The 19,769-nt window shown below is 38.3% G+C and overlaps 1 protein-coding gene and 1 pseudogene across 2 annotated transcripts; one reads left to right on the top strand and one right to left on the bottom strand.

Moving 5' to 3' along the window:
* The window catches only part of LOC115516981, a 48,636-nt pseudogene extending 48,143 nt beyond the window's left edge, over window positions 1-493 (bottom strand).
* A 222-nt stretch (window positions 494-715) lies between these two features.
* Window positions 716-16,744, top strand: SENP8 (SUMO peptidase family member, NEDD8 specific). Of its 2 annotated transcripts, XM_030317788.1 has the most exons (3): window positions 716-869; window positions 6,945-6,988; window positions 14,137-16,744. In XM_030317788.1, the coding sequence occupies exon 3, from the start codon at window positions 14,173-14,175 to the stop codon at window positions 14,809-14,811; it is 639 nt and encodes a 212-aa protein (XP_030173648.1). In that variant the 5' UTR covers window positions 716-869; window positions 6,945-6,988; window positions 14,137-14,172; the 3' UTR covers window positions 14,812-16,744. The 2 variants fall into 2 exon arrangements, with proteins under 2 accessions (XP_030173648.1, XP_030173647.1); XM_030317787.1 differs by lacking the exon at window positions 6,945-6,988.
* The last annotated feature ends 3,025 nt before the right edge of the window (window positions 16,745-19,769 follow it).

Raw genomic sequence — 19,769 nt, 5'->3', positions numbered from 1 at the left:
TGGGGCGGGGCTGCCCCAAAGGAGCCAAAGAGCGAGACCGAGACGTGGGCCGGGCCGGGCGGCAGGGCCTCTGGGCGGCTTGGGCGGGTCTTACCTCGGGCTCCGCCGCGGTGGCCACTGCAGCCCCCTCCTCTTCGAGAAACGCCACCTCCTACCCGCGGCCCCAGGGTCAGGGCGCCGGAGACCGCAGAGGCTGAGGCCACCAAGAGTCAAACGGTTCCAGGAGGGTGGGCCCAGCTGCCTCAGGGTCCGGGAGAGCGGCCGCCGCGCATCCCCCGCCCTGTCAGAGAGACTCCGCCCGGCCCGCGAGGGCACATCCCCCGCCGCACCCCGCCCAGAGAGCACGCGTTGGACCGTCGCCTCAGCCGCTGTCGCCGCCTCTGCCGGTGCCGCGGGTGCCTCCTCCGCCGCCTCTCACAGTCCTTGCGGTACCCTCAGCAGCCACCGCCAACCGCCGCCGCGTCCCTCGTCCGCTCAGGCCCGCGCGCCCCCGACCCCGCGCACGCGGCCCCGCCCCGAGCGACTCCTCGGCTGCAGACGAGCAGGCGCGCGCGCACTTACCTCCCACGCCCCCTACCGCCTGCCGGAGCCGGCCAGCCTGCCGGCCCTGCCCCCGCACGTGACGCCGCCGGAGAGAACGGCTGGCGCTTGCGCGGGCACGCCCCATTCGTCCGCCCCAGGCGGCCCCGCCCAAACTTTTCTTCCTCACCTTACGGCAGAGCTCGGAACGCTGCCTCAGATTCTCACTCTTCTAGAGAGGAATGTCGCAAGGTTGGGGTAGAAAACTCTGAGTTTACGACTGTAGCTCTCGCTTTCCGGCCAATACTGAGGTGCCTGAAGGCTGGTTGGGGTGGTGAGGCCCGAGGCAGGTAAGAAGCCGCCTCCCCACTTTGGTTGGTAAGGCGGTGTGTCCCGTCGGGGAGCTGCTTTGCTGCCCTAGCCGACTTAACGTGTCCTTGCCCCCTCCCCAGTTCTGGCGCAGGATTCTCAGCGCCGCCCCTCTTAGCCCCCGCCCCTTCCCACACACACGCCCTCTCCCCTCGCATTTCCCCGCCCCTGACCTCCGTTTCCTAGTCTCGCTTTCCATTCATTCCTCAGACTTTTCACTGAGTGCTTTCTGGTGCTTTAGACTCCAGGAAGTCAGAAGCAAATGAAACCGTTTCAGCTTTCTGAAGTGCTGTGTTACATGGGAGACTTTGAGAGAATCCGCAGTGGTAATAAAGTAAAATTATAATATAAGAAAAAAAAAAAGGCACAGGGTCCTCTTTGAGCATAGAAGAGGGGCCCCTGCTTGTGTGGAACGACTTGGGGAAACCTTTTCCAAGGTGACCTTTTGGCCACTCTTGTGTTAAAAGGCCAGTGAGCAGTAGCTGGTCAGAGAAACATGAGACAAGCAGAGAGAATGACGGGCACAAAAGCCAATCATAGTATTGGCTGTTAAGAGTAAAAAGAGGAATAGAATATAGCTGGCGGAAGCGATAGGTGTAGATTACCCTTTAAAGAAGCATCATAGTAAGATTGTGAGAGAGTTAAAGGGCGAGAATGTGGGCCGCAAGAATGTTTTCTTTAAAGATGGGAGACTTAGGCATAGAAGCGGTCCACTTCGGGTTCCACGGTGGACCACTTCTATGCCTTAGTGGCACCCTTCATGGTTAAGGGTGGCTGATTGATAGCTTCAGGAGCACTAGTGGAACTCAACCTTGTATGCATGTTAGAATAACCTGAGAAGTTAAAAAAAAAAAATGCTGTTGCTCCACCCAAGACCAATTGAATAAACCGGGACTAGGGCCCAGGCCATCAGTATTTAAAAAAAAAAAAAAAGTTTCTGAGGTGACTAACGCTGACGGTTGAGAACCAATAAAGGATGGGAAAGTAAGGAGGGGCAGGAAGTTGATGGTGTTGGCTCTGTAACATTAAGGTGGGAGTTATTTGATGAAAGAGTTGGGGCTGGAATGAGAAGCTTGAGCAGAGTGATGGAAGTTTTGGGTAACCACTCTGGGAAATGGGAAAAAAGTGTCATTTTTGCCTTTCCCTTCAACACAGTTACATTCCTCAATCTGAGGATGTAAAGTGAAGTCCACCTCAGTTAGGGCTCTCTTTACTCTCCCTTTCCCTACCATCCAGCATTTATCAGCTGGGGATCCAACCTTAGGGCTGAATCAAGGGTATCTTTATTTATGTCCTCAAAAAAGATCAGTGCTAAGTCAATTTGAGATTCAAAGACTAACTTTACTCCCCTGGAAATTACTACATACAGTGCCTTGCCAATTTAGAATCTTTTATTATTCATTTCATCAATCATTTAAGGAATAAGATATAAAGATAGTTAAGATATAGCCCTATTCAGGGGCACCTGGGTGGCTCAGTCGGTTGGGTGTCTGACTTCGGCTCAGGTCATGATCTCACGGTTTGTGAGTTTGACCCCCGCATCGGGCTCTGTGCTGACAGCTCAGAGCCTGGAGCCTGCTTCGGATTCTGTGCCTCCCTCTCTCTCTGACCCTCCCCCGTTCATGCTCTGTCTCTCTCTGTCTCAAAAATAAATAAACATTAAAAAATTTTAAAGATATAGCCCTATTAAGACCTCATAGTATTAGGGAAAACAAACCTTTAAAAAGAATAATTCACTTGGCAAGCAGAGAGGTCTGTATAAGGCAATGCCAAAGCCAGTGAGTGCAAGGCTACTGACTATTAACTAGGGCTAATTCAAAAACCAGTCTATCTGCCTCCAGATAAAAGACAGTTACTGTTGTCTGGTATGACTAGGGCTTAATATGGAGAGTAGGGGTGGGGCAGAGATAAAGGCGATAAAGTGGGTGTGAATAGATTATGAAGAGCCTTGAATTCCATGCTAAAGTGTTTAGATAATCTACTATAAGCAATTAATAGGTATAAAAAACAAAGATAAAATAACCTTTTTTACACCACAGACTTCTTTGGCAGCCTGGCCTATGAACCCTATCTCAGAATAATATTTTTAAATATATAAAATAAAATGCATAGAAATAAAACCAATTTTATTGGAAGTTTTCAACGTTTATTTATTTTTGGGACAGAGAGAGACAGAGCATGAACGGGGGAGGGTCAGAGAGAGAGGGAGACACAGAATCGGAAACAGGCTCCAGGCTCTGAGCCATCAGCCCAGAGCCTGACGCGGGGCTCGAACTCACGGACCGAGAGATCGTGACCTGGCCGAAGTCGGACGCTTAACCGACTGCGCCACCCAGGCGCCCCGGAAGTTTTAAAATATTCAAACAACTGTATGATGTAGTTACATATGTGCTTCTTTATGCATTAAATAATATCTGGCAGCAGGCCTAATTATGTAATTTCAAAATAGTGATGCATATAAATTATATTTTGAGATACTCGTAGTAACTTCAATGTGATATTAAAATATCATATTTCTATTGGTGACAAAGACATAGGGACTGCTAATACTGCTGTGGATTATTGCCTATACTTATTGAAGAAAATGCTAAATTTCAGCTAGAGATTATTAAAAATCCAGAATGCAATTTTTTTCCCAGTCCAAGTTCATGGAACCCTAATTCTAGCTGCATCCTGGCCCATGGACCCTAGATTTATAAAAAGCTGACTGTAATAGTTTTAAACAAGAGCATGATAGATCACTTCTCTGTTTCAGAAAAATACTAGAGTAGTTTTCACTTCCCAGCCTCTCTGTGGAAGTAGGGAACTGGCTATTTTCTTCTCCTCTTATACGGTAGGGGCAGCAACCAGTACTAATTAATCCACTGTTGCCTAATAATTTGGGCCTGCGAGAGTACTGTACTTGTGCCTATGTATGTAGGAGCAGTACTAGGAAATAAATTGGGAAAGATAGGCTGGGGCTCTTTTTGTGGAAATCACTGAATGTCAAGATGTAATTTGTACTTAATTTGGTAGATAATAGAGAGATGTTAAAATCTTTGGAGTAGAATAATGTAATTATTAGAGTTCTGTTTGAAAAATTAATCTAGAAGTAGTGTGTAGGTTGGATTGTCAGAAGATAGGAATGAAGAGACTAGACCAATAAATAATCTTTAACTAAATTTTACTATAAAGTGATCTCTAAAGGGTCTGTTAAGTTACTTTGCTTCCCCAGTGTAACTGACCAGTCTAAAGAAACATAGATTGAACTAAATTACACACCTTTCTACAGAGGTGCGCTTACCAGTGTGGAGGTCCATTAGCATTTTACATGTCAAGAGGCCAGCCCATTCTTTTGTATTATAAGTGATAATGTTAGTACTTTTGATAGGCAGTGGCTTTACCACATATATAGGTTCCCAGGTGTTGCTAAGGCCTTTCTTAGTTAAATTCCATCTACACGTGTTAAATCCTACATTTCTGACTTTTTAAGGTCAAGATTTCTCTCTCCTTGTCAATCCCTTAAACCTCTTGGATGAGTAAAATGCATTAGCAAACAAGAAGGAAGTCCTTGAAGCCCAGATAACCTGTCTCATTAGAAATTGATCAATACCAAACTATGTGAAATTTACTGCCCAAATTCTAGCTAGTTCCCAACTTGTGTGCTTTTTTAAATATATTCAAAAACTTAATTATGGGGTTCAAATATTACTAATCCAAATAAGTAATGTGAAGTTAACTTTCTGAACCAGATTCTCTGAGAGACTACTTTCTTCAGCATGACTAGCTATATTGATCTTGTCCATCTAACTTTTGGAGAACATTTGGACAGCGATATGGTTTAACAGACTGAAAATCAAGTTTATGTAGAGGCTAAGGTTCATCTGTCTGTCTCCTTTTTAGGGGAACCAGGAAACAGGTCTATCTGAAAGCAGAAAGAATACTGGAAATTTTTGAAGCTTTTTAAGAATTTTTATTACAAAAGATCTCGGAAATTTCCTTTCTCTGGCTTCTGATTACGTGGCTACTACCCCTTCCACACCTTTATCTGTTATGAAAGCACCAAACACAGTCCTGATACTGAAAAAAATTGTCCCATTTACAATTATTATTTTCGAGCGTCTAGATTACAGGTTAAAAAACTTGAGGACTTCCTTCTCTTATGGCCAGTGAATAAATAAATACTCTCTCATAGTAGAGTGGTAGGTTCAAGTCCTACATCAAAGCAATAGCTTAGAGATTTCTGACCTTAGTTGGCTCTAATTTTCTCACTACTATTTGTTGTAGCAACTTGGTACTTTACATTAGCAGCTAAAATAAATAGTTGCTGGAAATGTTTAGCCCTACTTAATAGCATATAATTAAAATTTGGTTAGGTAGTTCACAAATATTTTGTATTAATTAACATTTAAAGACAAATTGCTAAGACAGAAAATTCTCTATGTGTTATTGGATCCCTTCAGATCCTGCTTTCCTATCAGCACAATACAGTAAAACATAAATTCATTATTTTTTTCATTCATTCATTATTTATTGAACCCCTGAGTGGCTCAGTCATTAACCAAGCTGACTCTTGGTTTCAGCTCAGGTCATGATCTCTCAGCCTCGTGGGTTCCAGCCCCAAGTCAGGCTCTGCACTAGCAGTTGTGGAGCCTGCTTGGGATTCTTTCTCTCGCTCTCTGCCCCTCCCCCACTTGCTCTGTCTCTGAGCAATATATAAAAAAACTTTTAAAAACTTTCATTGAGCCCCTACTATGTGCCAAGCACATTTTTGAAACTCATTAATTAGGAGTTTGTAATAACAATTTACCTCTTAACTATCTATGAAAAAAAATACTTTACCAGGCTTTGAAATGTACAGGACAAATAAGATTAAAACTTGATGAGTTTTTCATACTCTTTCAAACTGTGTCTGCATATAGCTATTGTGTGCTGAACACAGTGGTTATTTATGAAATCAGGCAGATCGTAGCTTCAGTTTGATCACACCTTATTAGCTTTAATTTGTTTATACGTATGATAAAATTCTGTCCACTCCTTCATAAAATGTTATCTTACTCAAACCCCTCATTGAACCTATTGGCCTCCCTACACTCTGTATTTACAACCCCAGGTATTTCAAATTTTGCATTTGTACAAAGTCATTTCTCGGAAGATTTTAAGCAAAACACAGCTTAAGGAAAGGCTGGTGTTTACATCAAGTTTGTAATAAGGAAAAAAATTGTAGTGCAATTAGAAATTGAACCTTTGAGTTAGAAACAGTAGACTGAAAATAAAATTATTTTCATGGTCAATGACATCTTAGCCATTGATAGCCATGCCTAGTAACAGAACAGTAAATAGAGAACCTTGGTGCTAGAAGAAATTCTAGAAAGTCTTCTAGTTTATCTTCCTGGCCCAAGACAGGACCAAATGGAATTTATACTTAAAATACTTTAAAGTTAAGTATTCTGGTAGGAGAGTTAACAGGCATCATCATCATACCAAGTAGTTTTTCTACTTTGAGAGCTGAATTCCTCTATTTGTAAAATATTGATGTCAAGAGGAATATTGTTCAATTTATAAATAATTTATACAATTGAGAAATCTTCCTGTTTATAATAATTTTGTGTTTTTAGGAGTTTTTCAAAATGTATTTTACTTCTATATTTTATTCAGGAGAAACATTTATTAAATTTTCTCCAGTTTGTCAAGCACTAAAGAAACGGGGATGCATAAAATCTAATAATTTCTGCCCTCAAGAGGGATATATAAATCTTGATGGTAATTTTTACATTCTACTTTATACATATATTTAGGTTTAGGCTAGCATTAAAAGGAAACGTTTAATAGGGGGAAATTGAAACCAAAAAAAAAAAGTTTGAACTTCCTTCCTTCCTGAAAATATTTCTGCTTATGCTGCCATGAAAAGCACATTTGGTCTTTGGATTTGATTCTTTTTGTGAAATTGCAAATGGAATCATACATTAGAAGTTGGACATAATCTAATTTTAGTAAATAGATTAATTTTACATCTTTGTGTTTGAATATTTATAGAAGAGATATTAGACTTTCTCTGTTTTTTCTTTTCTTTCCAGCGGACAGAAGAGACCAGTGAGTTGAAAGAACAGACATATTTTAGGTCAGTGTAAGAGTGGGAGATGGTATATCCTTTTTTTTCCTGAATGGAAATAGCTATATTTATTGGTTATATGCTTATTATAAAAAGAAAGGGGAAAAATATAAAGCAAACAGTATTAAAAGGTAGAAGGAAAAAAGTGTTAAGAAGCATTAATAATTCTCTTTTTAGAACCATATTTAAACTTTGGCTATCATTCTTGATTTTTTTCGTGTATATTTTTCTTGTATAAATTTTTATATAAACTTCCTTTTCGTAGCATATCATAAACATATTTCCATGTCAATACATTGGTATCTACAACTTTATTTTTTAATGACTGAAAATATTTCATTGTATGAAAATCTATTATTTAAATTAATCAGTCCTCTTTTGAACTTTCAGATTGTTTCAGTTTTTCTTTTATAAATATTGCTGTGATGAACATCCTTCATAAATTTTTGCACACATCCTTAATATTTCCCTTAAGATAAATTTCTGAAAGTGTCATACCTTCACACAGACATTTCTTAAGAATTAAAATATAATGGCAAATTACCCTTCAAAAAGCTTGCATATGTTTATATACTCCTGTCAACAATGAGAATGCTTGTTTTTCCCATGGTCTCTCAGCAATGCTAGTTATTACCTGTTTTCCTCATCTTTGCTAATTTGATAGGTAAAAAATTAAATCTTGCTTTAACTTGAATTCCTTTGATTACTAGTAAAGTGTTGAGTATCTTTTCATGCATTTATTGGCCACATAAGTGTATTAAGCTCCATTTTCTTCTAATATTTTTGTTTCTTTTTTTAACATTTAAATGTTATTCCACTTAAAATATGAGTTCATATAAGGTATGAGGTGGAGATCTAACTTCTTTTTTTTTTTTTTTATCAAATGATTAACATGTTGCCTCACTGCCATTTATTAAGTAACTCAGCAAGCACGTCCCAAACTTCACTGCACAGCCAATAAGGTGTTAATAGATATTCTGTTTAAAAGGAAAAAAAAAGTGTCTCGTGGTCAAATGAGTTTGGGGGAAAAAATAAGACCAAGAAAAGTTACATTTCCTTATTACAAAACTTCTAGTCTCTAATATGATTGTGTGCATTATGAAGCTCCAATGAGGACTTTTAGGATGACGCATTTCCCTAACTTATTTAACCATATAATCTTATTTTTTTTCTTTCAAGAAATACCTTTGAAATCTGTGGAAGTGTACTGTCCAAAATAGTAGCCAATAGCCACATATAGATATTTAAATTTAAGTTTAAATTAATTAAAAATTAAATGTTCAGTTCCACAGTCTTATGAGCCGCATTTCAAGTGCTCAGTAGCCACATGTAGCAAGTGACTACTGTATTGGACAGTACAAGCTGAAACCAAGAGTCAGCTTGGTTAATGACTGAGCCACTCAGGGGTTCAATAAATAATGAATGAATGAAAAAAATAATGAATTTATGTTTTACTGTATTGTGCTGATAGGAAAGCAGGATCTGAAGGGATCCAATAACACATAGAGAATTTTCTGTCTTAGCAATTTGTCTTGCCAATAAGGAACATTTCCATTATCATCAAAAGTACTATTGGACAGCACTCTTTTAGAACACAGTTCATTGAAACTGACTCCCAACCTATTGGTTTTCTACTGAACCAGCAGCTTCTTCCCTTACTTGTATCAGATTGGCTTCCACTGAATTGTAAATTTTCCCTTTAAGGTAGTTTTTATTACCTTTTATGTAATTACCTTGTTGTTTTTTACAACAAATATTCCAGTAATATACATTTTAAGGATTTCAAGATTAAGATGAAAAAGTAGTCTCTTCCTTTTGCTAAAATTAAGCCTTCGTTTAGGAATTGTTCTATACTATGAATTCAATATTAGCTTCATTTAGCTACAGAAGTTGGAAGATGTTATAAACTGTTACTGCAGGGTTTGTGTATACTGACAATACACAATTAACATCATTGCTCCACTCAGGTCGAGAGAACAATTTTCTCTGGAGTTAGCATTCACCCTTCTTCTGCCAAAGGTAAAGCACAGAGCAGAGTCATGCCCTAGCTAAATCTATCTTTGATGACTTTGTGGCCTTATAAAAAAGACAGATGTGCTTTATTTTCAAGAAATCTCTAAGGCCCATTATTACCAGCCCAAATATAGGGAGCAGGGAAGACAACTCTTTTTGAGTCCGCTATATATGTCAGATGACATGCTGAGTGTTTTCACTCATGTTTTTATTTTGTGTAACAGTCTATGAGGCAGGTGTTATTATTACCTCATTTTACAGATGAGGAAAATGAGGCCCAGAAAGAGAATAAATAACTTGCCCAGATTCACACAGATAGGCAAGTGGCAAAGTAGAGCCTGGACCCAAAGCCTCCTAGCCCCAAAACGTAGAACTAAAATATATTTTGTAGAACTTTACAAATAGAACTATGAGGAGGTTATTGTCTCCCCAGTTCACTCTTCGGTTTTCCTTACCATCCACCAAGGCCAAGTACATAAGTCGTCTTATTTCTGAAGGAGTTTACTATTAAGTGAAGAGGAGAAAAGACAAAACACAAAACCAAAGCAGAAAGGGGGATGTTACAAACAATGCAAACGTCTTAAGGGGACTTATTTCTCTTTTTACCCCTAATCTATATTTTCTGATTCCTTTTTTGAAATGTTTCATTCATCTGGCAAATATTTATTGTACCTCAGATGTGCCAAGCACAGTGCTCCCTGTATAGAAAGGAAATATCCCTAGGAGAGTTCTAGATGGTTCTTGGTTCTTTTGCTGGATCCCCTTCTGTCTCCTTTTCCCCCACCCCATTAGTAATGGGATCGTCGTCCTTTATGGTCACCCTAAATAAAACCCACAGACAATTTCCTAATGATTCTCTTTTACCCAACTGTTCTCTAATCACTTATTGAGTCTCTGTCTACAATACCTTTCCTTCTTGCCTCCCCATTTCTACCATTTCCCCTGATTTAGGCCATTTCCTCCTACTTTCACTTTCAATAAAAATCTACTTGATCTCTTCCTCCAGTTGCTCTCCCTACCAATTAATCCTATGTCCTATGGCTGAATTATTAAACTTCCTAAAGCACCAGCCTTGCCATTAATGGATTCCCATTTCCTCAGTATAAATTCCAAATTCTTTCACCTGGACTTCAGTCTGTTACCATTTAGCTTCTAATAATTTTCCTCTGACCTTCATCTGTACCCCTATTCCTACTTCATTCCAGCCAGACTGGAATGAGCCTCTAGGGGCACTTCCCTTGCCTCTCTTACCTTCTTAATGCCCTTCTCCATGCATCTAATTCTATATGCCTTTCAAGAGCCAGCTTTTATGCCACTTTTTCCTGGAAGTCTTTCCTGATCTCAAGTCTCCTTCCCTTTCTTAGCCAGAGGTGATTGTTCACTCTTCTGAATTCCCATATATTTTATTTCTGCCCCTAGTGGGTTTCTGATCTTACTGACTATAAGCCATCTTATACATCTTGGTATCTCCCACAACAGCTATTAGGTACTCAGTAGGTGCTTATTGAGTAAAAAGAATTGTATATTCACTATTTATTCATTATAACATAATAGGCTTATGCTCAGTCAGGTAGGAACTATGACTATTTCATTCCCATTCTGTATTTTCAACCCCTAGCACAAAGGAAACACTCAGTATACATTTGTTAAATGAAATACATCACAGTTACCAGTTATTGGGATATAAATTTCCTTGAGACACAATAGATGTCTGGAAATACTACTTTATGTTATATTTTTTAAAATATTAGTTACCAATGTTTCTTCATTTTATATTGACAAATACTCCAGGATAAAGGTCATGTATTAATATTCTCACTTTACAGAAGAGGATACTGAGGCTTAAAGAGATTGAGTAGTTTATTTATGATCATACGACCAATGAGTAACAGAATTGAGTCTAAAATTCAAGTCTTCAGATGCTAAGTTTAGAGTTTTTCTTTGCTAACAATGCTTTGGCCAAAGGCTGCTTTGGTTCCATTTGCTTTAGAATTGTTGGGGTTAAACTATTGCTACCATGCTGGGTGGAATAGACCTAGATCCTTGACTGACCCATTGTCTGGATGTTGGATATTTTCAAAATCAAACAGAACACTAAAACCATTTTCTGAGGGTGCCTGAGTGGCTCAGTCAGTTAAGCGTCCGACTTCAGCTCAGGTCATGATCTTACAGTTTGTGGGTTCAAGCCCCGTGTTGGGCTCTGTGCTGACACCTCAGAGCCTGGAGCCTGCTTCAGATGCTGTGTCTCCCTCTCTCTCTGCCCCTCCTCCACTTGTGCTGTTTCTATCTCTCTCAAAAATAAATAATAAACCTTAAAAAAAATTTTAAGCCCTTAAAAAAAAAAAAACTATATATTCTGAAGGAAATCTTGGCCACTTATGTCACTCCTTCCAAGGTGAGATGCCTGTCTTTTCAGGAACTCTTCTCCTTGTAGGCTTCTATCCCTAGTTGGGTTGGCTATTAATATGTGGGTCTGATTTCAGTGTAGAGAGTAGGTCTCCAGGTATTTGCCAGGCAGGAAAATCTGGTACTCACCACTACATAGTATTCATTGAGAGCAGGGGGAAGAGATTGGGGGAGCTTTGCTTGATGCACAAGCAGTCATTCCATTTTCATATTAATTTACTCTTAAGTCACATCAGCAGCAAGCTGAGAACCTAGCCTCCATAGACTTGTTTTTACTAGACTGCTGTTAATTCATTTGCCATCAGACTGGATATGAAGGATCGTTATAAGAAACAACTTCATCTATCATAAGAATATTGAGGGACATTATTCATTATGATACACCCTGTCTTTTATGAAAATTGCTTGAAAAAAAAACTGCCTAACCTTAATACAAAGAATGCTTTTACCTCTCCTGAGCAATTGCTTTGTTTTTACCTTACGGACATTGTGAATGTTTAACTTTATAGTCTCTGGTTAGCTGCCAAAAATCTTAGAGCCAAATTTGTGGCCCACCCATAGCAAATGTGCTCTATGCCTCGTTAAACTTTGTTCCAGGCTCTAGTTTATGTCTCTCCTGAAGTTATTCTCTTTTCTTAAGAAAATCTTAAGATTTGGGGCACCTGGGTGGCTCAGTCGGTTAAACATCCAACTTCAGCTCAGGGCATGATTTCATGGTTCATGGGTTTGAGCCCTGCATCTGGCTGTGTGTTGACAGCTCAGATCCTGGACCCTGCTTTGGATTCTGTGTCTCCTCTCTCTGCCCCTCCCCCACTTGCACTCTGTCTCTCTCTCAAAAATAAATAAACATTTTTAAAAAACCTTTTTTTTTAAAGAAAAGAAAATCTTAAGATATTTTCATTCGATCTTATGTTGTATATTTATATTAATATGTATGTGTATATACATATATTTCTCATAAACAGCCCTATATTGTTTCTGAAATAGTTCCGATTATTATATACTATATGCACATAAAACCATCTTTGGTGCTTCTTAATTACCTCACTTACTTTAGGGTCTTTTTTCTTGAGGGGTATATTTATTTTTTCTTACAGGTTTTTCAGACTTGATTACAGAAAAATGTCTGTGCCACAAAATTTTATTATTTTAGTAGTGTAATCAAATGGTAAAATACCTGGTCTGATGGCCAGAATTGATTATTAATGGCTAGAATTAATTGATTATTCTAGCCCAGTCTTTCACAGAAATGGTATTATTATAATATGCTTTGTTTTATACTCTCAATCTGCATGTGACCGTTCATTGCTTTGGATTTTTAGTGATGTTGTAATGCTGTCAGGTCAATGCACAGCAGTTAACTCTCTCTGGCTTAAATATTATGTTATCTTGCACATTTATCAGACTTCTTGTCTTTGTTAGCACCTTACCTTCGGTGATCATGAGCATATTAATCTTATCATATACTTTGTGTTGCTGTACTCTAAGTTAGTCATGCTTTTGTTTGGAAAAGATAATATGAAGAGATATTTGCTTCCAAACTTCATTTGCTTTCACTGGTGTGGAGCGCTATGTAGATGTTCTGATCATCTTACTAATACCATTTAATTAATAATATAAATGCTATTGGAACAACATTTTATATTCTTTTAATAACTTCAAGTAAAATTATTTGGCCTTTCTGCAACTCACTGAGGCATGTAAGCAGATATATGCCCTTTTTACAGACAACAAAGCAAAGACAAAATCATTTAAATTTTGTGATAAAACTAGGGCTAGATCCAGGTCTCCTGATTCCTGTGCCTAACTACCTTTCAATGATAAAAATTTCTAACTTATAAACATTACATAATCTTTATCTTACCCCTTGAAGTTAAAGATGAGAAATGGATGAGGAAAACTAGATCAGTCATACTCAAAACTGAGCAGAATCAGGAATGATTTTCATTTGTAAAACTCATGATTTTCTGTTCTTGAAATGTTCTTTCATCTGTCTTTTTTTCAAGTTTATTTATTTATTTTTGAAAGAGACAGAAAGCACAAGCAGGGAAAGGGCAGACAGAGAGAGGGAGACACAGAACCTGAAGCAGGCTCCAGGCTCTGAGCTCTTAGTGCAGAGTCCGATGCAGGGCTCAAACCCATGAACTATGAGATCATGACCTGAGCCAAAGTTAGACGCTTAACCGACTGAGCCATCCAGGCACCCCTGTAGTTCCTTTTAACTACAGCTCTAATCACTGTCACTTTCCATTATGGAATGAGGAAGCAATATTTTTATCTTATCTCGAAAATAAATGTTGAAATGGAAACTATTTCCCTTGTTAATAAGCAACATTTTTCTTCAGACTCTTTGAAAATTCACTTTAATGTAAAAATAACTTGCCATTGTTATCATGCATATTCATTAAAGGACCAAATATAGGGTTAATGCTAGGAAGTTTGATAAATGTCTGTTATAATTTTAACCAATCTCTGCATTTAAAGAGGAAGATAAAAATTCATGCTTGCTGTTTCAGCATGAAAATTTTCCAAAGTTTTCATTTTAACTAATTGTTAACACACAATCCAGAAGCTAGAGTCTGTTGAATGTTTACTCTCAGGCAGGCATTATTGCTAAAAACTTTACAATTGTATTTAATCTTTAAAAAAACCTGTAAGAGTAGCTACTATTTATGATCCCCATTTTACAGCAAGGTATCATATTCAGCAGTAAATATTATCTTCTGCCTCTCCTTCAGCTACTGGAATTTCTGATCAGCCCTGGTCAGGACAAGATGGACCCTGTAGTTTTGAGTTACATGGACAGTCTCCTGCGGCAATCAGATGTCTCGCTGTTGGATCCTCCAAGCTGGCTCAATGACCATATTATTGGATTTGCCTTTGAGTACTTTGCCAACAGTCAGTTTCATGACTGCTCTGACCATGTCTGCTTCATCAGTCCCGAAGTTACCCAGTTCATCAAGTGCACTAGCAACCAAGCAGAGATTGCCATGTTCCTTGAACCCCTAGACCTCCCCAACAAGAGAGTTGTATTTTTAGCCATCAATGATAATTCCAATGAGGCAGCTGGGGGAACCCATTGGAGTTTGTTGGTTTATGTCCAAGATAAAAATAGCTTTCTTCATTATGATTCCCATAGCAGAAGCAACTCAGTCCATGCAAAGCAGGTAGCAGAGAAACTGGAGGCTTTCTTAGGCAGAAAAGGAGACAAACTAGCCTTTGTGGAAGCAAGAGCCCCTGCTCAACAAAACAGCTATGACTGTGGGATGTATGTGATATGTAACACTGAGGCCTTGTGTCAGAACTTCTTTAGGCAACAGCCAGAATCACTACTGCAGCTACTCACTCCTACATACATCACAAAGAAAAGGGGGGAATGGAAAGATCTCATTGCCAGACTTGCCAAAAATTAGCTATCAAAGAATATTTGCGGCTGTTGAAGTCTCCTCTTTCTGCCCATCCCCATCTATTGGATGGCTGTAATCTCAGTGCCTGAAGGAAGATGCCTGGTATCTTATTTTTCCCTGGAAGAATGTCATCTTCTGCATTACCCTCATGGAAAGTTTCACTTTAACCCTAACTTGAGAGCAATATGCTCTGTGAAAATGTCTTGAAGTTATGCATCAAAACCTTAAAACCATGCTGTCTGAACATTTATTATTTCCCTTTTTGTCTCCCTTATTCCTATTGGCTTATTCAAAGGAAAAGCAGTGATCTTTAAAGAAACCAAGTGTATGTCATATCCAGAAGAATGCAAGAAGAACATTATAGAAGAATCAAAAACTTATTGCACAGCCCTGCATATTTAAAGAGATCAACTGGCTAGAAGCAGGTCAAGATCTAACCTAATTCAAGATCTAAATATTCTAAGAATCATTTATTCAGTTCTGTGATACCTCTTCCATTCTCTGTGCAGAGGCTTTCCCAGCTATCTTTGTAACCTTTGCAGATATTTGATAAAGATGATGTTAGCCCATCTTCCCCCACTCTATTCCTGGAATGTTTTAAGAAAGGGGGAATCTTTAACTTCATTAAAATAAATGGCTGTTGGACCTTTTAGTTTGCTCAGTGAATGGGTTGACTTGCTACTCTGCATTGATAACAGCTTTTCTTCACCTTGTCTGTTAGCCATGCAACACTCCTTCCTTTTATATCCAAAGTTCTGTGGTTTTAAAACTCATAGCCAATAACTTCCCAAGGTTGCCTGTTATTTCTAATAAATATTGCTGCTTTCTAATAGTCATAGTTTTTCCTTTCCTCTTTATCCATAATCTGGCAGAATTGTTTTCAACCATGGTGATTTCAGGACTATTATCATATCTGAAACTTGCAGACTGAAAGTTGGCTTGTTTTTTTTTTTTACAGTTATAAGGCAGATAAAGTGAGCTTTCTCAACCCTTTCACTTAATTCAAAATGCAAACGATGTAATTTTTAAAATATGGAACCAAGAATAAAAAGAAATGCTATCCCTCCTAAATCATTGATGTGTTTTTTTCTGAGTTGTTTCAAATAATTAACAACCCAATATGTTGGGTACACACATTAATTCTATTCCTAATGAAAACTAGATTGCAGTGCTTACGAGACTTAAAAACCAAAGATTAGTTTCAGCTGTGAAATTTATTTCACCTCCCTCCCCAACCTAACCTTGCCCCCAGCCCTCATAGCCCAAAATAATCTCACCACTCAGTAACCACAAAGGCAGTAACTCCATTCTTTTTAGTCAGGGGAGTGGGGGGAAACCACAGTGTAAGTAATACAGGTTACATAGCAGGCCCAAGTGAACATGAGTTGAAACTGAAAGTCTGAGAAAGCTACAGAAAAAGTTTCCATTTCAAGTCAGTATGTTTTGGATAAAAAGACCTAATGAAGATGGGAACAGGCAAAAAAAAAAAAGATTAGGAACTGGCAATCAGCCATAGAGGTGAAATAGGGAGGGAAGGGGAGTAAGAGAAGTGACATGGAATGCTGAAGCCATGATTGTAGATAAAGATAAGAAGATAATATTATTTTAGTAACTGTTGACTTAGGTATCTAGTCTAGACTATGACAAAGGCAAATGCTCTCTGGGAAAAGTTGTTTCTATAATGCAAAGTATGTCTGTTTAAATGTCAGATTGTCTCCCTCTTATAAGTTAATACATATGAGAGCAATCTTTCCTGACTCCCTAAAAGTCATACCAGAAATAAATTACATTTTGAACTAAACTAGTAAAGTCTTAAAAAAAAAAATCTAAGGTCTCCTTTTCCAAATGAATAACGTGATTGGACTGTGCTACAAGTTAGTCTTCTATAAAACTTTTGAGTATGGCATTTTTAAGTATTAGCATTATAAGTGACAGGAGACTTTAAGAGTTGACTTGTAACCTTTCACTAGATACTTTAATAGCCATAGGTCATGTACTTGCTTGACCATACACCATTGATGCTATGTGATACAAAATAGGGAAAAGATCTTTTGTGGTATTGTTTCCTTTTCTCAGAGTCAAAAGAATCCAGTCTGCAAAACGCAGCTTCAAAATATTCAAAAGGAAAGCAAGATTTTTAGAACTGGATTGAGCAATTGTTACACTGAACTTCCCTGCTTTCAAATACCCTGATGTATTGCTCCAAAAATATATTCATACTTGTCCAACCCATGTCTCTTGGAATTTAGAAAAGTTACCACTTATAAACCCAGCTATAGATGGTGGTCAAAAATAAAAAATTATCAATGGGCTTTTTTTTTCTTATTTGAGTATAGCTGATACATGTTACATTAGTTTTAGGTATACAGTGATAATATATTAATATTAATACAGATAAATATTAATACAGGTAATATATTAATACAGATATTTAATACCGTTCAAATCATAAATATTTCTCCTCTTTTGTTGGATGGCTGTTAAAGTTCCTAAACACTAGTCCTAACTGGATCAGAATAATGAAAAAAACCACAAGTGGATTATATTTCTGATATAATCAGAATACCTTATTATTTTTACTATAAATTTTACTATCTCCATATTAACCATATGTTTTAATAATACATATTTCATTAAAATGACAAAGAAGTTCTTAGTCTTGGTTATCTACTGATACTGAAGTTTTTTTCTTCCATCACTTAAAATAGAAAAGGAGAAAATACAAAAATTTACATGCTGTGCTTATGGGAAAGAACATGAGTGTTTTAATCAAATTCAAGCCCCATCTGTTATAAATGTATAGCCTCAGGCAGGTTTAAGATTGAATAGCCTTGGGGTGCTTGGGTGGCTCAGTCTGGTAAGCAGCCAACTCTTGATTTCAACTCTTGAAATCAAGCCTTAGTGTGGAACCTGCTTGGGATACTCTGTCTCTCCCTCTGCCCCTCTCCCCCACTTGCACTCTTTCTCTCTCTCACTCTCTCTCACAAATAAATAAACTTAAAAAAAAAAAAAAGGTTAAGTAGCCTCATTTGCAAAATGAAAGTAGTAGTGTGTTTAAGCAAGTGCTATAAGGATTAAATATTATAGGTAAAGCATACAGTAGACACTAAAATAAACCTATTGCCATCTATCTCACTACCGAGTTCCATTTTAAGTCTAGCAACAAGTTTAAAAAATTAGTTGTTTTTTTAAGATTTTATTTAAGTAATCTCTACACCCAATGTGGGGCTCAAACTCACAACCCTGAGATTAAAGAGTCACACACTCCCACCAAATGAGCCAACCAGGTGCACCTGAAAACTTAGTTATATTGTAACTAAACAGCTGTATAAAAAATGGCCTGATAGTTAAAAACTTAGTCAAGGATTGTAAATGGCAACAACTAATCTTCCTATCACTTTACAATGTACAAGTTACTTTATGTTACTAGATATTATAATTATATAATCTCACTTAATTGTTATGTTTTGCCAGGTATCATTATTCTAGTCATAGATAAGAAACAAACTCAGAGAAGTTCAGTCACATGATTGAGAGTGACCAGAACTCCCTACTTGAACATTTTAAGTAATCTCTCACTTTATACATTTCATAAATTCAGCTGGTATATTACAGACAGCAATATTGAGAAATTGTCATCTCAATTAACTGCTGGGTAGCAGAACCTATATAACTGGCTTTGCTTTATATGTTAGGTCATGTTTGGATCAGCTCCTGACATTGATCTACCGATCTAATGCATTTTAAAAGCCCTACATTGTACTTCCTTTCACATTCCATGCATATGAAAGATGGGAAGTAGAAAGAGAACAGCGCCTTGGGTATCTCATAAAAAAGAGCTTAAAGGAATTTCATTTTATACAAGTAAAACTGAGCAAAGGGGCGCCTGGGTGGCTCAGTCGGTTAAGCGTCCGACTTTGGCTCAGGTCATGATTTTGTGGTTTGTGAGTTTGAGCCCCGCGTGGGGCTCTGTACTGACAGCTCAGAGCCTGGAGCCTGCTTCTCATTCTGTCTTCCTCTCTCTCTGCCTCTCCCCCGCTTGTTCTCGGTCTCTCAAAAATGAATAAATGTACACAAAATTTTTTTAAAAAACAAATAAAACTAAGCAAAGATGGAGCACTCTGTACGCAAGTGCGGAAAATGAGACAGAAATTCCACTAAGGAAAAATCTGGTGCTAAATGCACGTAAATGAAGTTTTCTTATGTAGGGAAAAGCTAACATGTCAGAGTGTCAAAGGAAATGGAAGCCAACTTCAGTGTCAGCAGTAGGAAGAGTTATCAGGAAACTAGAAAAAAATAATTAGATCCTGTGGTTTGTGCTAAAAGACAAGAGAGAAGGATTACTTTGTGCCTCTTTTCCTTCTGGATACCCAAACGAAGAAACCTGTTTGGAACCCTCTCCCCATGACACAAGCTGGGTCAAAGTTTTCTGCACTGGGCTGTGCTTCCCCAGCCAGCTCACACTCTGGCTCTCCACTGCTGCCACCTCAGTCTACATTCCACAAGCCTGCAAAGCCCTTACCTCCTCCTGCACTCTGCAACTTCAGAAAGAAAACAGGAACTACCATGTACCCCTTCAACATTCCTGACTCCAAATCTATGAACCTACCTGTATCTATACCACTTTTGAGCATTCTTCACTCCTATTGCAGTGACTCTCATAAGGGAAAGGCTAATCCCTTAACCTGTACACAGGACCTTGTGCAAACGGCATACACACACACGTGCACACACACACACCATCGTCATCATGTCCACTCTTCTCTGCTGGCTCCTTTCCAATAGCACCTGGATGTATAGATGTATTAAATCTCTCCATCTTTAAAAATAAATAAAAGCATAACCTCATGTCTCCCTCTAGATATTGACCTTTTGCTTTCCTCCTCTTTAACAGCCAAATCTAAAGTGTCACAATTTCTCACCTCCCTCCCACTTCTCAAACCACGTTAATCTAGATTCTGCTC

Source organism: Lynx canadensis, chromosome B3, assembly GCF_007474595.2.
Source record: "Lynx canadensis isolate LIC74 chromosome B3, mLynCan4.pri.v2, whole genome shotgun sequence".
In the NCBI taxonomy this organism is placed as follows: Eukaryota; Metazoa; Chordata; class Mammalia; order Carnivora; family Felidae; genus Lynx; species Lynx canadensis.
This window is presented reverse-complemented; position numbering and strand designations above follow the sequence as displayed.